Below are 14,451 nucleotides of genomic sequence, written 5' to 3' on the forward strand. Positions count from 1 at the left end.
CTCCAAAATGTGATTTGTTGGAATTTAAAAACACAGCTGAGCTGTGAGAGGCAGTCTGTGTCCAGCTGCTTCCACTAGCAATGGTGCTTCTCTCCATTCCCTTCTGCTCACACCTCTCTGGGGATCTGGGAAGTCTTCAAAGGAACAGAAGATGCACAAGGTGCCACCAGACCGTGTGTCTCATGGAGGGAACCCTCCTCCCAGTTTCCTGATGGGATGTTGTGGTCTCAGCCTGGGTGAGAATGTCTGACAGCAGCTCCTGCTGCTTCATTAGGAAAAGTTCACCAGCACAGGCCACTGCTGATCCCACAAGCAGCTGCCCAGATGAAGTGGCACAGGGGGCAAGGAGCTCTGTGCTGAACTGCTTGTCCCAGCATGGCTGCATCAGAGCCATGTCCATAGCAGACACTTTCTCTAACACACTTTGGACAACCTAAATGAGTTTTGGTGGCACCAACTCCTTTTGCATTGATGTGCTCCCCTCAGCTCAGGAGATTTCTGTCCTCCTATTACACAACCAGGACTCCCTGGGAGGATGGTAAGAAGAGATTAGTTTGTTTACTGCATTGAGTAAACCAAAATGTTGGTTATCCTCCTTGTCAGGCTCCTGAGGAACTCAGAGATACTTAACAGCAAATTGAATTAAGGCCAGAGGAACAAAATCCTGTACCCAGTCGTGGGAAACTCCTCCTACTCCTTTCCACTGTAGGCAAGGGAAACCATGAAACACGACACTCTCTCTCCCCGGATCTGGAACAGGCAGAAGAAATTCCTGAGAAGATGGAAACCATTAAGAGGCAATTACTGGAGACAATGATGAAGAAAATTTGGTCACTCATCAGCCCAGACGCTGCAATCCAACAGTAGCCTGGTGGTTACACATCCCCTGGCTGGAGGTGGACCTCCAGGATCCGAAGGTGAGCAGGACAGACGGACCAGAGCCACCCGGTCTGGGTGCACAGGGAGTTCAAGCCACCCAGACGACCGGCTTCATCCTGCCCGTCCGAAGACATAATAACCCTGGGAGAGGAGGATGTGATCTCATCCCAAGGGTCCCGGGGAAACACAAAACATGGAAAGAAACAGTGGCGAGACCATGGTGCTTGATTGCAGCGGGCTCCACCCTGGCTGGCCGGAGGCTCTGCGCTTTCCTGGCTCTGCAGAGGCAGCGAGCGCGCAGCGGCGGCGGCAGACGCAAATAGTTGTGTTTACATCCCATTGAAAGGGTTTTTGGGAACTAACAATGCCTGGTACGGAGGGCGAGGGAGAAAAACAAAGCCACGCGAGGAGGAGGGACCATCCTGTGAGATGGTATCTGACTTCACTTCTTTATCTGCACAAATTGCTTCCTCTGACTTCTCCACGGGTCCCAGAGAAACGAGGGTGGCATTTTCCCTCCTCTACATAAGATACAACACCAAGGTTTTGGTGCTGGGACTAAATGAGTCCTGGGGCTTTCCAAGAATATGTTCCTGCACAAACAATACTCAACAGGGCAGATGGGCTTACAGGCACTGGGCAGCTCTCCCTGGTTTGGCCCGTCCTCATCTGCTCCCAAACAACACCTGACCTCCTCCACCTTAACTATGCCCTTGGATCAAAATGACCAGGACTAAAGGAAATCTGATGTTTCCCAAACAAGCTGCATTCATAGGAGTGTTTTTGCCAGCACAGCTATGGGGGTCTGGGGGCATGGAAGCTTTTTGCATGGTTAATTATTTTTTAATGTATGGCAGGCACAGAGGTTACAGGGACATCCACCCCTGCCCTGCATGGTCCTACAGACAGGCATCCACCCTTCCTCTTTGCAGACTCTGCTCCTGCACTCTGCCTCCTGCCATGGCTCTGGAAGTCCATATCCTCTTTACATCAACATGCCCCACTTGCTCCAAATCCCAGACCTTCCGCCCAGACCTTCCATGTCTTCAACCCACATCTCCTGGACCCCCAAGACAGTTCCCCACTTGTTCCCCTCATTTCTCCTTCCTCCTAGTGTCTCTGAGCTCCAGTACCCCTTTTTCACTCCCTCTCTGAAATCCCTTCCCTCCCATGCCCACATTCCTCATGCCTCCTTTATCCTTTCCCCACACAAAACACTTCCCAGTTTGTCCCAGTCCCAGTGGACTGGAGATCTAATCTTTGATTTTTTGCAGAACATACATCCCCAGAAGGGGACTTCTGTGAGGATTTAAGTCCCCTTCTTCATAAAAGACATATTTTCTCTGTTCAGATCTGGCCTCATGGAGCTTCCTGAGTGGAAGTGTGGTGTGGGGTCAAGATGTAAGCCCCTAGGTGCCTTTGCTCATTTGATAAAGCAAAAATTCTGTTTCACTCTCTGACTCGGAGAGTAATATTAAATATCCTAGCATCTCATTATACTGTCAAAGACCCTTTTTTCAAACTCAAAAGGCTGATGCTTTTTAAAAAGTGAGAGTGATTAACAAAACACAACCCACGTTAAAAGATACAATTTTCTTTTCCAAAGAGCACCACCCTCCTCGCTCATCCGACTGCAGCCGGGAAGGTTTTCCTTTTTCTTCCTCTGAAGGAGACAGTGAAAAGGCAGTGCCCTCTTGAAGTTCAGACGTTAATTACTGTGTTAGAATATTTTGCTAAATTACGCAGCATGGCCCCAGGAGATAACAGGCACTAAGAGAAGGGAGGGGAGTGGATACCCGTCTACACGCTGCACCACAGACTCAGACGTAGGGGGAAGGCAATTAGACAGGGAGTATTTATCCTCCCTCCACCACTACCCCGAGGCTTTCAGTCAGCAGCCTGTACCAAGGCAGGGAAGCGATGGGAGCGTGCCAAGATTTTAAACGATGCTGAAATGGGACTGTCTCTGCCAACCAGACTGGAGGTAGGAGACAACTCCTGCAGAGAAGCAACTGTCCTACCTGCTGCCAGCCTGCTGGGTCTGATCCCTGCTGATTCACAGCGCCTGGGAGCTGCCCTCGCTACCCAGGGTTGGTATTGAGACCCTAAAATCATCTGTCTCGGGTCAGGCCAGTGACTGCATCCCTCTAAAGGGGATACCCCTGGGGTACACAGCCTCAGAAGCAACAACCCTCTCAAGCTGGAGGGATCTCTGTGAATTGGTCCTGCAGCCTCCTGCGCAAAGTTCTGCAGTTTAGTTAGCCTTTCTGTGATGAGCTGCTTCCTGGGGTTTGCTCTGAACCTGCCCCAGCAGCCCTGTCCAAGGCTCAGAGTGGGATGGTGCCAAGGCAGCTCCCTGTCACCCCTGATATCCAGTCCCTTTGTCTCCAAGCCAGGACAACCAGATGGGTAAAAAATTGGGTTGGATGGTTGGGCTCAGAGGGTTGTAGGCACTGGGTTCCAACCCAACTCTGCCTGAAGGCCAGGAATGATAACAACTACCAAGTTGTTATCCCATGACCTGCCCTATTTAGCATCCTTATCCGTGACCTGGAGGAGGTAAGGAGTGCAATCTCATGAAGTCTGAAAGTTGACAGCGAGTCTGGGATGTACTGAAATCTATTCAAGGGGCTGCCAGTGAGAGGGACCTCAGTGGGGTGAAGCAAGACGTCAAGAAGAAACTTAAAACTTCCAACAAAAGATCAGCCCTGTGCAGGAGAAGAGCACAGTGACATGGGTGAGGGGTGGCATAGGGTTAGTATGGGGAGTGAGAGGGGGCAGAGCCCTCCCTGTGTTGCCTGCCTGCCAGCTGGTGAGGTGCCTCGAGAGGTACCACAGTGGCATTACTGCCACATGGCATCACCTTGAGCCTGAGTCCCTCGAGCCAGTTTTTCCACCTCCCTGCTCTGCTGCCATAGGCAACCGCTCAGGTTACCTGGCTGCTAAATGGCATTGTAAGAACAAACAAATGCATCCAAAGCAGCACTTGGCACCAATCACTGGGGCTGGAAGTGGCTGCTCCTGGCAGGGGGCTGGCAGGGAGGTGGCAGCTCCAGCCCCAGGGGCACCTCCTGGGTTGGTGTCCCAACAACATCCACTGAGGATGAGACAGACAGCAGAGGAGGCAAACCTCCCAAGAACACCCATCAACAGCCACAGTGGGTGTGATCCCTCTCCTTCCCTGCAGACTTCAGATGTCACCTAAAACTGGGCTGGGCCCCTCAGGATCTAGTCCTACTGTTCCCCCTCCCCAGCAGCACCAGGGGATGAAACTGGGAGGGCACTGACCTGGGGTGGCCCACGGCCACCCTGCTGACTCACACACAGACATGGGAGCACAGAGCTGGACGAGGGACAGACAGCTCCAACTGTGCTTAGGGAAGGCAAAAGTGGTGACAATCAGTGAACAATAGATGGCAAATAGTATTATTTATTATGTCCACATCTTCAGTAGCCACGGGGCACTTCTTGCACTGCACACAGGGCTCTGATGGTTCAGCTGACATTTGCTGCTTCCTTGCCTTAATCACCCATTTTCTCCATTCTGCTGACTCTGCCAAAGGCCACAGAAAAGAAGAAATACGGCCAGGCTGCAAGAACCAAAGTACCTTGGTTCTTCTCTTGGTTTTAGTTGGTTTTGGGGGACATGCAACATGAAGCATTGCTGGAGCATGGCTCAGCATGGTCCTTGGTGTTTGGACATGGGGCAGAGGCTTTGGAGCAGGAAAGATGTCAGCATGTTCACTTCTCACCATCCTGGAAGGAGATGTTCAGGGACAAATTTAGAGTGCTTTTGTGAAATAAACTGAGGCCATAGTCAAGAGGGCTTGTAGGACTGGAAGGAGAGAATGGGACATCACTCTTACTTAAGACCATCATGCACAGGAGACAGAACAACTTCTTAATAATGCTAAAAGTGCTTTCACCAAATAAAAGCCTCATGGAAGAATGTTGGTCCTGCAAGATGCCACCACTGCTCCCAAGTGAGAACAGCCAGGTCTGGAAGCAGGCAAGGGTCAAACCCACAGTGCCCTGGCTGCAGCATAACCATCCCTGGGGAAAGCCTTTATCCCAGGAACAATGCCCTCTTCCAGCTCGCCCTCGATTCCCCGAAGCTCTGAGGGAAGAATAGGAGGAAAGCGCTTTTATTTCTATTTAACATCTCTGCTTTGTTATTCTTTTCCCAGGCTTTCCAGATCTGAGGGCTGCAATAGTCCTCTCATTCTCATCTGCAAAGGGCTCTCCCTTCTTTCCCAGTTGTCTCCAGGTCTGATCTTTGGGCTAACCTCGGGTATCCATTGCCCTTCTCCAACCTAAAATATGCACCGTCCCACTGCATGTAATTTAGTCCAAACCACCATCCAAATGCACTGTGCTCCATTAAACCATTTTAACAAGAGCTAGACTCACCTTTTACTTCCCTTGGCAAATCCTCTCTTTGCCTAAAATCCCAATGCTGACCTCACCAGAACTCGCTGTGACGACACACTCTCAGCCTGCACAAACCTCACCCCAAAGCCCTCAAAACAGTTATGGAAATTAAACTTTTTCATTTGGTAGGGATTCTGCTCCTGGGAGATGCCATCACAGTGTTGGATGTATTGGCAGTCCCTTCCTTCTGCCCCCATTTCAGGCTCAAGTGATGGAGGAGGATGTAGCAGAGCCCCCTAGGAGAGGAATTTGGCTGGACTGTGCTTGAGCCAAGGGGCACAGCTACTCCTTTGGTTCCCAAAAGGCTGCCTGGGTGAGGTGGCAGCTCTGACCCAGATTTCCTCTGCTATGGTAAAACACCCACTGCCTTGCCTGACACAGGGCCTGCCTGCTTCCCAGAGGACAGTGATGGGCCCTGGGTCAATCAGCCAGCAAACCCCAGCACTTATCACTCCAGCCTCACCTGAAATTAACTTTTTTTTTTTTTTTTTTTTTTCCTTTCCCAGCCCACAAAACCAACCCATCCACAGCGATCGATAAACAGCGCTGGCATTGTCACTCAGTGCCCCAGCCATGTCTCCAGCTCCTCCCCACCCAGCACTGATGCCCTCACCATGGCCACCCTCACCCCTCCCACCCTGCTAATGATGGTGTGAATAAGCTTTTATTTGGGGGGAAAGGAGCTGGAGAGAGGAAGCTTTGCAGGGGGAAGGGAAGAGACATTCCTGCCTCAGTCATCAGGCAATTTTCCCCTTCCTCTTGCTCACTGCCTCGCTGACCTTTGGCTGAGTCTGCCAGAGCTATAAAGGAAAAGGGAAAAAGGAGAAAAAAAAAAAAGAAGAAAGAGAAACTAAAAAGCAAGCGACCTGAAAGGACAGGCAGAGGGAGAGATGTTATCTTGCCTCTGCTAATGATTTATGGTCTAAGGATGGGTGGATGGAGGCAGAAGGGGCTGTGCAGGACTGTGGGCAGCACAGAGGGAGCTCGATGGGGAATAATCAATATGAAAGGAATTAGGGGTGAGAGGCTGAGACTCTACTTGGGGCTGTATGTTCTGATCAGCAGAAGGGGAAAAAATCCATGGTGAGTGCTACTATACCTTGTGAACCTGTCCTGAGGCATGTGGGAGTCCCAAACTTTAAAGGCAATGGTGACATCCCCTCCTCTGCTGGGACACCAGCCCATGTGGTTCATGGGGAACACCAAGGGATGAGCACTATGCACAGTTAGGGATTTTCCACACTCTTACGGAGCACCCAGCAGGGCCAGCCTGTGCAAATGTCCCTGTCCTCTCTGGGGTGTAGCTGGAAAAGCACACCTCCACCTCCTTGGCTGTGTCTGCAGCCCACCTTTGGCCCTGGCAACCATCTGCCAACCAGAGCCTGGCACTGCTGATAAATCGGTGACCCTTTCCCCCGGGCTGGCCCTGTGCAGCAGGATTAGCTGGCAATGACAAAAAAAGGCAGCAGAATGAAAACCCATTCCAGAGCCATGGAAGAGGGGTGAATCAAGGTCAAAGCACTGCAGAGAGAGCAGTCACAGAGCAAGCATTTTAGGGCAGGGGAGCCAGAGGAGTCAGGCTCACCCATGTCTGCTAAGCTAAGAGACCTCTTAGAAATCACAGAGTAGCTTGGGTTGGAAGGGACCTAAAGATCATCTCGCTATTAAAGATCATCTAGTAAAGTCATCTGTGACAAACAACACCACAGGGACAGACCTGTCCTGCTAAGGAACAGAGATGTATTTTTAAGAGCAAATTTACGCATGACATCTTGATATAATTAGTGAATCTTTTTATGGATCTGCCCTGTAGCAAAAAATATCCTTGATATATGAAATTGATGTCCTTCCGCACACCTCTAGCTCACCACCACGTCCCCACAGAGCAGAAGGGTGACAGGAGGGACAGTGACAGCACGGCGAGGGCAGACAGGAGTGGGCAGGGAAGAGCTCTGGCAGAATCAGGGCTGTGCTGTGTCACGATTACGATGGGAAGCGGATGGGCACGGGGGCTCTGCTAGACGTCAGATCTTCCCCAGAAGGTGACACATACCACCGTGGGCAGAGATTTTGGGGAAGTTCGGCTATTCTTAGCGTCCCTCTCCCATCTCCTCCTCTGGATATGTCTGCCTTATCATGAGGCCCGCGCTCCTCACAGCTCCAGTCACCATCTGTGAGCTCTGCCCACAGTACTACCACCCAGACAAAACGTTTATGGCGCGTTTGCATTCAGAGGAAAACTTCCCATGCATGTAAAAAAAGTCATCACCAGCACTTTCTTTATCCTTCCCTTGCCTGAGGTCTAGCGGAGAACTTATTTTACCATGAGTTATTTATGGCCTGACAGAAGCACCACTGACAATTTGAGATTCACAGCTCCAACCCTGGGCAACAACGCGGGTTTTTCTGAGAAAATCTTCTACAGGCGGCAGCAGGAGACAAAGCCATCTTTAAAACAGGATAGAGGGAAGCCCTCTCCTTCTCTATAGAACATTAACACTTGAGTTGTCTTTTCTGTATGTACTCACTGAGGTTTTTGCCACCACTGTGAGCCATGGGGAGCAGGACAATGAGCTCATCAGGAAATCAGGTTCTGAAAAATCCCCCACCCTGGTGACAGGGCTGGGTTTCTGCTGCACTGGGTTGGGTCTAAGGACATTAGGGACTTCCTTTCTCTCCCTCCTTCCTCCCCTTGGTCTGTCTCATCTATTCGGGTGGCTTCACCTGCTTTACGAAGCTGTTTAAGCTGCTTAGGTGGGGATTTTCACAACACTGGGATTTGCAGACTACAGTGCTTGGTTTACCATTCCAACTTTGGTCCTTTCTAGCCACTGGACAAAGGGAGTGTGTGCTTTAATTATTCTGCTTTAACGAGCAGAAAGACAATATGCAGGAAGAAACAAGCGTGCCTGCAAATGTGAGTACTTTTGAAGTGCGAAGTGTTGGCAGAGGAAACCTCTAGGAATTATAAAGCAAAGATGGAATCTCAGAATGGTTTGTGTTGGAAGGGCCTTAGAGAACCCCTGTCTAGTTATGAAACTCTGCTATGGGACACCTTCCACTATCCCAGGTTGGTCCAAACCCTGCCCAGCCCGGCCTTGGGCATTTCCAGGGATGGAGCAGCCACAGCCTTTCCACGGACCATGGGCATCTCTGCACAGCAGCCAACAGCTTGTCCCACTGGTGGGGAAGGACGAGGTGGGAAGGCATTTACCTCCCTGAGGCAGGTGTAGATGGGGCAGACGAGGACTCGGAAGGGCTCCCCGGTGCTGCTCCTCATGGTGCCGAAGACCTCGCAGAGGAAGGTGATGAACCCCAGCCAGCGCTCCACGTCCCGCTGCTGCAGCTCCTCCCGCATGGAGAAATCCTTCTGCAAGAGGCACAGAGACAAGAGGCTGCATCAGCAACACCACGCCACCACGGCAGAGACAACGGCTGTCTAGAGAGGGAATTAGGAGGAAACTGAAACTCGGGGTGGGGGGAGGACAGACAGACAGACTGACTCTTTAGTAACAGTGGGGAGATTACTCAACGCGTGCCGAGCGGCTGCAATTTCAACAGAGCAAAGCCACCAGAAAGCAGGTACTGCAGAAATATCACCAACTCCTGCAATAACTGCCACAGCTTGCACCAGAGATGGTGCCTGCCCTCTGAGCCCTACTGTCCCCCCGACAGACACAGGGTCACTTTTCCAGATGCACCATTGTCTTGATTTTTTGGTGAGGAGGGAAGAAGCCAGCACCACCAGGACTGAAAAAAAGCAGCAACAGAGAGGTTAAACAAAATGCAGGGGAAATGATGGTGGCCATCCTGGGCTTGGTGGTCCAGGATAACCTGCCCAGCCCATTCATTCCAGTATCTTCAGCAGACCCAGTGTCTGGCCAGGAGCATCCTGATGGTCTGGCTGGTCTCTGGCGTCTCACAAAATAATGGCAGAGACTGGCTCCCTGCCTGACCAGAAGATCAGGGCAGCCTGGGCTTGGCATTAAAAGGTCACCCTGCGCCTGAGCTGATGGTTGCTATGACTAAGGATTATCCCAGTGACGTGATTTATGGGTCAGCATCAGGAGGAAGCACACAGGGAGATAGCTGCCTCCCCATCAGACCTCCAGGTGGGAGAAAGAAGGGGTTTGTCCAAGGGTTGGGTATGAAAAGGGATATATGTGAGGGAAACAAGTGGCAAACAGCACAAGGCAACATAAAAAAGCAAATAAAAACCCTTCTAGAGGATGGCACAAGGGAGTGCATCATGCTCAGAGTCAAGAAGGTTTCCCTGGGCTCTAAGAGATGCTGCAGAGGTTCTTGCATGACATCCCAGGCGACTTTTCTTGTCTGTCTCCATAGTGACCTTTCCTTGACACTAGAATTTAGTAGACACTAAGCAGGGGAATACTGAAGAAGAGGACAAGTTTGTTCTCCACTCTGTGTGTTTCCAGTGCAGGTTGCACAACCTTTGAAATCCAGCAACTAAATAAATCACCTTCTATCTTTCTCATCTCAGTTTATTCCTACTGCCTGAGACAAAGGGCTTTGCTGCTGCAAATACTCTGACCTGCAGCTGCTTCTGCAAAGCTGGGGAGATATAAAAGCCACCACACCAAAGTTTGCTCTCTTGCCCTGGACAACACAAAGGAGATCTTCCTTTTAGAACAAAGCTAAGTGAAGCAGCTGCTAAAGAAAGCCAGGCAAGAGCACGACGATCATTTTCATGACACGACTGTATGCACAGAAGATCCAAGGCAGGAGCTATTTATATGTTTCATTACAAAATGAAAAATAAAATATGTATTTGCATATGCAGGAAAAAGACTTGTAAAATAGCTGAGGCACTTATTAACCAAGCAGCGATGACTAATTCCTCTCTACACCCATTTCCATAAGTCAGTTGCCCAACTGTGTCTGCGACTTCGGAGTCAACCTGCAGCCAAATCCTGTTGGGTCTCCCCAGACTCTCTGAGGGAGTTTGCAGAGTTCATCCTTTCATTAACCAGCCCGTCCCTGGGCAGTGACAGAGGAGTTATTTGCCAGCTCTGATTATCACCCCAAGGTTACCCAATTACTTGTTCTGGACTTTTAAATTGAAATTTATGGCAAAAAGAAAAAAAAGTCAAAGAGACATGATATCCTGATTAATCATAAATTAAAAACCCAGGCAAGAGTATCCCATGCACCTCATCTGCCCCATCCACCCATACAGTGCACAGAAGGTTTCCTTTGAACCCTGGAGCTTCTCCTGGATTCCTCTCCCTCTCGTGGCACTGTCTCCAGCATCTCGTGCAGCATCCCAGCCAGCCCCAGCCCCCAGCCCATCCTCCCTCTCCCAGCCTGGATGCTCTACAGCACCTCCTGTGCTGCCTGGGCCTGGAAGCTCCACACTCATGCACCTGGGGAGCTGTGCTGTATTTTGGGATCCCTGGGGCATGCTGTGAAATTCCTAGCAGCTTGGGACAACTGCACGGGCTCTGCAGTCCCAGATTACTGGGAAAGAATAAAAAACACTGCAGGAAGCTCTGCTCCTTCCCTCTCCTGCTTCAAACATGCCCTGCTCTGTGCCCGTGTAGGAAGGAAAAATAACTCTTCAGCGTATCTTTTAAAAAAAGGTATTTTCTGTAAAAAAAATCCAAACCCTCAAATCCACCAATCACCTGGAAATTCTGTAAACCAACCAGCAAACCAAAACAAAACTCATCAGGTCTGGAATGGGAGCTGGGCAGGAAAGAATTCCACCACACATCACCCTCCTTTTTCACCGTGTGGCACCCAGTGGGTGATGCAGAGACATCAGTGAACACTTCCTCACTTTTGTAGATGAACAGATCCTTGTAAAAGAAAGGAGTCTGTGGTCCCCCCTCCTCCAGTGACAGAAAAGCTTGTGCAGACTTTGAGGGACCCCTATGAAGGAAGGGAGAGGGGGATGGAATGTGGGATGGATGCAGAAGGCACTGCAGACATTTCCACACAGAATGTGATGCTGCAGTAGGAATAATTTTGCTCCATTTTCGGACTCAAGTTGGGCCAAACTTTGCAAAAGGAGGTGATTTGCACATGTTCTGCAAAAGGAAGGCAGTGACACTGATTCCTCTGACAAAGCAGGGAGAACACGTTGCCAGTGGGAGGAATTTTTCTGGACCACACTTGCCTGCAGGCCAGAGTAGGGCTTGGCAGGAGCCTCCACAGCAGCGGGACTTGCACTGCCAGGGGTGTCCTGAAGCATCCTGAGAAATCCACATGCCTCAGGGATGACACAGGATACTCCAGTGTCCTAGCATGCACCAGAAGGGTGGTCCAGGAAGCTCTGTCCTTAAATTTGGCCTTCAGACTGCAGGTTTGACCTTTACCATGGTGTGCACTGAGTGCCACCCATGCAGAGGGGTCCCATCTGCCTTGGGGAGTTTGAGGAGACCACTGCTGCCACCAAGGCTCATCTGGGCTGTTCAATTAATGGAGTTACACGTGTGACTCACCAGCTGCGGGTCAGCTATGGCCACAGCAGGCCCAGTGACCCTCTGAGAACACTGAGAGCAGCTCCAAAGGCTGGGCAACCCAAACGGATGAGCCAGAGCCAGCACGTGGGAGAGGTGAGGAACTGGCCGTCAGAAACAAACCCCACGTCCTGTGTGCCTGGGGCACATCCTATGGAGCTGTGCCCTGACCCACAGACCTCCACACACTGATGATGAGCCTTGAGGGGGCTGAAAAGCTCTGGAACCAGACAGCCGGGTCACTGCCCTGCCCACTGAACTTTATTTGCTCTGGAAATGCCTCACGGAGTTATATAAAAATAACCTGTGGATTGGCTTGCCCCATGCTTAGGTGGTGATGTCAGGGCAGTAAGCAAATTATCTTTCATCAGTTTGGCTGTATTTTTAAACATGAATTGTATTACTAATTTGGGGGTGCTCTGGCCTGTAGATAATCTGGGTGTGTCTACTGGATGACCTTCCTTCAGTGCCTATAGTTTAAAATAAAATGTATTTATACCAGGTAGGGTTGGCCTTTCTTCTCTGCCTGGTTTGGGAGAAGAATTCATTGGGAAACCATGTGGGAAGTGGGGGGATGCCAAGGGGACCTCTAAAGAGCACTCATACAGGACAAAGTTGGGGCATAAATCTGAAGGCTGAGCACGTTCATCATGCTGGGCCTCACCATGGGTAGGTCAGGGTGGCCTGTGTTCACACACATCACAGAGACGGCCCAGGGCTCAGCAAAACCTCTGACATCCCCTGCTGGATCCTTTGTAAGCCTGGCTGAGGCTCCTGCCAGCAGTAGAAACTCAAAATGCCTTTTTCCTGGGGGTGCTCACTCTTGCAGCCAAGTGAAAGCCCACTCCTCATTCCAGTGTAGATGCAGTTCAACACTGGGTCATGACAATGGACATGAGACCTTTCTAAAACTAGGACTATGACAATGGACATGAGACCTTTCCAAAACTAGGACCAAGCCAGAAGAGCCAAGAGGAACGGCCACGCTGTAGGAGAGGAGGCAAATCCATCCTCTAACATTTTTGGTGGGCAGCAGAGTCAGGTGGGATGAGAACCAGCATTTTGCCATCAGATCTAAGCCCTCACTCCAGCTCAGACAGCTGTAGCTGAAAATTCTTCCCTTGGGGGTTCGCCACACTTTTTTTAAGACACGTTCCAAATAACTTTTCCCCAGGTCTGGGCCCACCAACCCATGGCTGATTCTGGTAGCAGCAAGTCTGAGGGCAAAAGTTTAGTGAGGGATAAAAATGAGGGTTAATTTAAGCATTGTCACCTTCTGATGGGCTAAAAAATAAAGGCACATTTGAGCTTGTTGCTCTGTAAACACAGGGCTCTTCCTCTGGCAGCTCTGCTGTTTACTCAGTCATTGTCAAGGAGGCAGGAAATACTGAGTCAGAAATACTGCACAAAAAGAAATATATGATGCGTAGATATCCATGCTAAGAGCTATATAAAAAGCTGAGATAGGCTGTGCTAAATAGTTGATCTTACTGGCAATGTTCTGTGAAGTGCTGGAGCCCTAAATGGCTCTTTGGAAAGGGCTAAGACAAATCCAATAGTTTGGAGGAGGAAACTGGTGGATAGAGGTTGGACAGCCTCTGTCCCTTACTGCTGTCCTGGAGAAGCACAGCCTCTGCCTGCTCCTTTCCCAGACCTTCCTAGAAAGGGCTCCATAAATCACATTTTGCACAATTAACATCACCTGCATTATTCACTGCTTAGAATTTAAACACTAGGCGAATTTAGGTCCTGATTTGGAGGAGGTTCTGGTGTGCAGCTTTGCTTCCTCAGGAGTATAAACCAGTGAGATGAGTGGTTTGGAGCACAGGCATTTGGAAGGAGCTCAGGAGGTGCTGGAGAACCCTGTGACAGCACCAGGGAGTGATTAAACATCTCTGCCCATGGATTTGTGGAGTCTCACTTGAGCTCCTCTGTACCACCCACAGCTTCATTGGGAAAGTCTCACTTCATGGACACCACTACAAAAACTCCTCTGCTGGAGGTGGTGGGGACATGAAATGGGACCATTAGCTCTGCTCTTCCTCCATCCACCCACTCCTGGCCTTTCTGCCTGCAGCCAAGGACAGAACCTCACTGAGATCCCCTCACATCATCCCTGCCCACGCTGCTGCCAGCATGGAGACAAGACAGAGCAGAGCAAGGTGATGACAGACAACCTGCTTTGAGCCTACAGCTTCCTTGCAGAACCTGGAGAACAGCAGCACAGGAGACTGAGGTGTATTTCCAGCCCTGTGTGGGCTCCAATCACCTCTGTACCCTGATTTCCCATCCGGCAACAAACGGGAAGGATTTGCTCATCTTCCTCTGAGAAGTGCTCTGGGGTGTGTGGCTGAGACATGCGAATCATGGCAATTATTATGACTCCAACAAAGGAGCTATTGACATTTAAAGCAGATAAAGCTTTTAAATTACAGATGACACCTTGTGCCCAGCCTTGCAGAGGTCCTGGCTTCACCCAGCCATGAGACATTTCACTCCTACAGGCTTTCATCACGTCACTTCCTCCAGGCTGGATCTGCACCATTTGAACATGCAGATATCTGAGAATATCTTCTCAGGATGTTTTGGCCATTTTGGGAAAAGCAGGAAATCCTACCAGTGACCTTCGGCGTGGATCTGGCTTCATGATGGCCACAGC

The 14,451-nt window shown here is 50.3% G+C and overlaps 1 protein-coding gene across 3 annotated transcripts in view; it reads right to left on the reverse strand.

The window, feature by feature from the left end:
- CTIF (cap binding complex dependent translation initiation factor) overlaps positions 1–14,451 on the reverse strand; it is a 144,028-nt gene that overhangs the window by 10,492 nt on the left and 119,085 nt on the right. For all 3 annotated transcript variants that reach the window (XM_066568949.1, XM_066568948.1, XM_066568950.1), the window contains exon 10: positions 8,525–8,680. In XM_066568949.1, the coding sequence (XP_066425046.1) occupies positions 8,525–8,680 (156 nt within the window). The remainder of the gene's footprint in view (positions 1–8,524; positions 8,681–14,451) is intronic.

Source organism: Molothrus aeneus, chromosome Z (assembly GCF_037042795.1).
Source record: "Molothrus aeneus isolate 106 chromosome Z, BPBGC_Maene_1.0, whole genome shotgun sequence".
NCBI lineage: Eukaryota > Metazoa > Chordata > Aves > Passeriformes > Icteridae > Molothrus > Molothrus aeneus.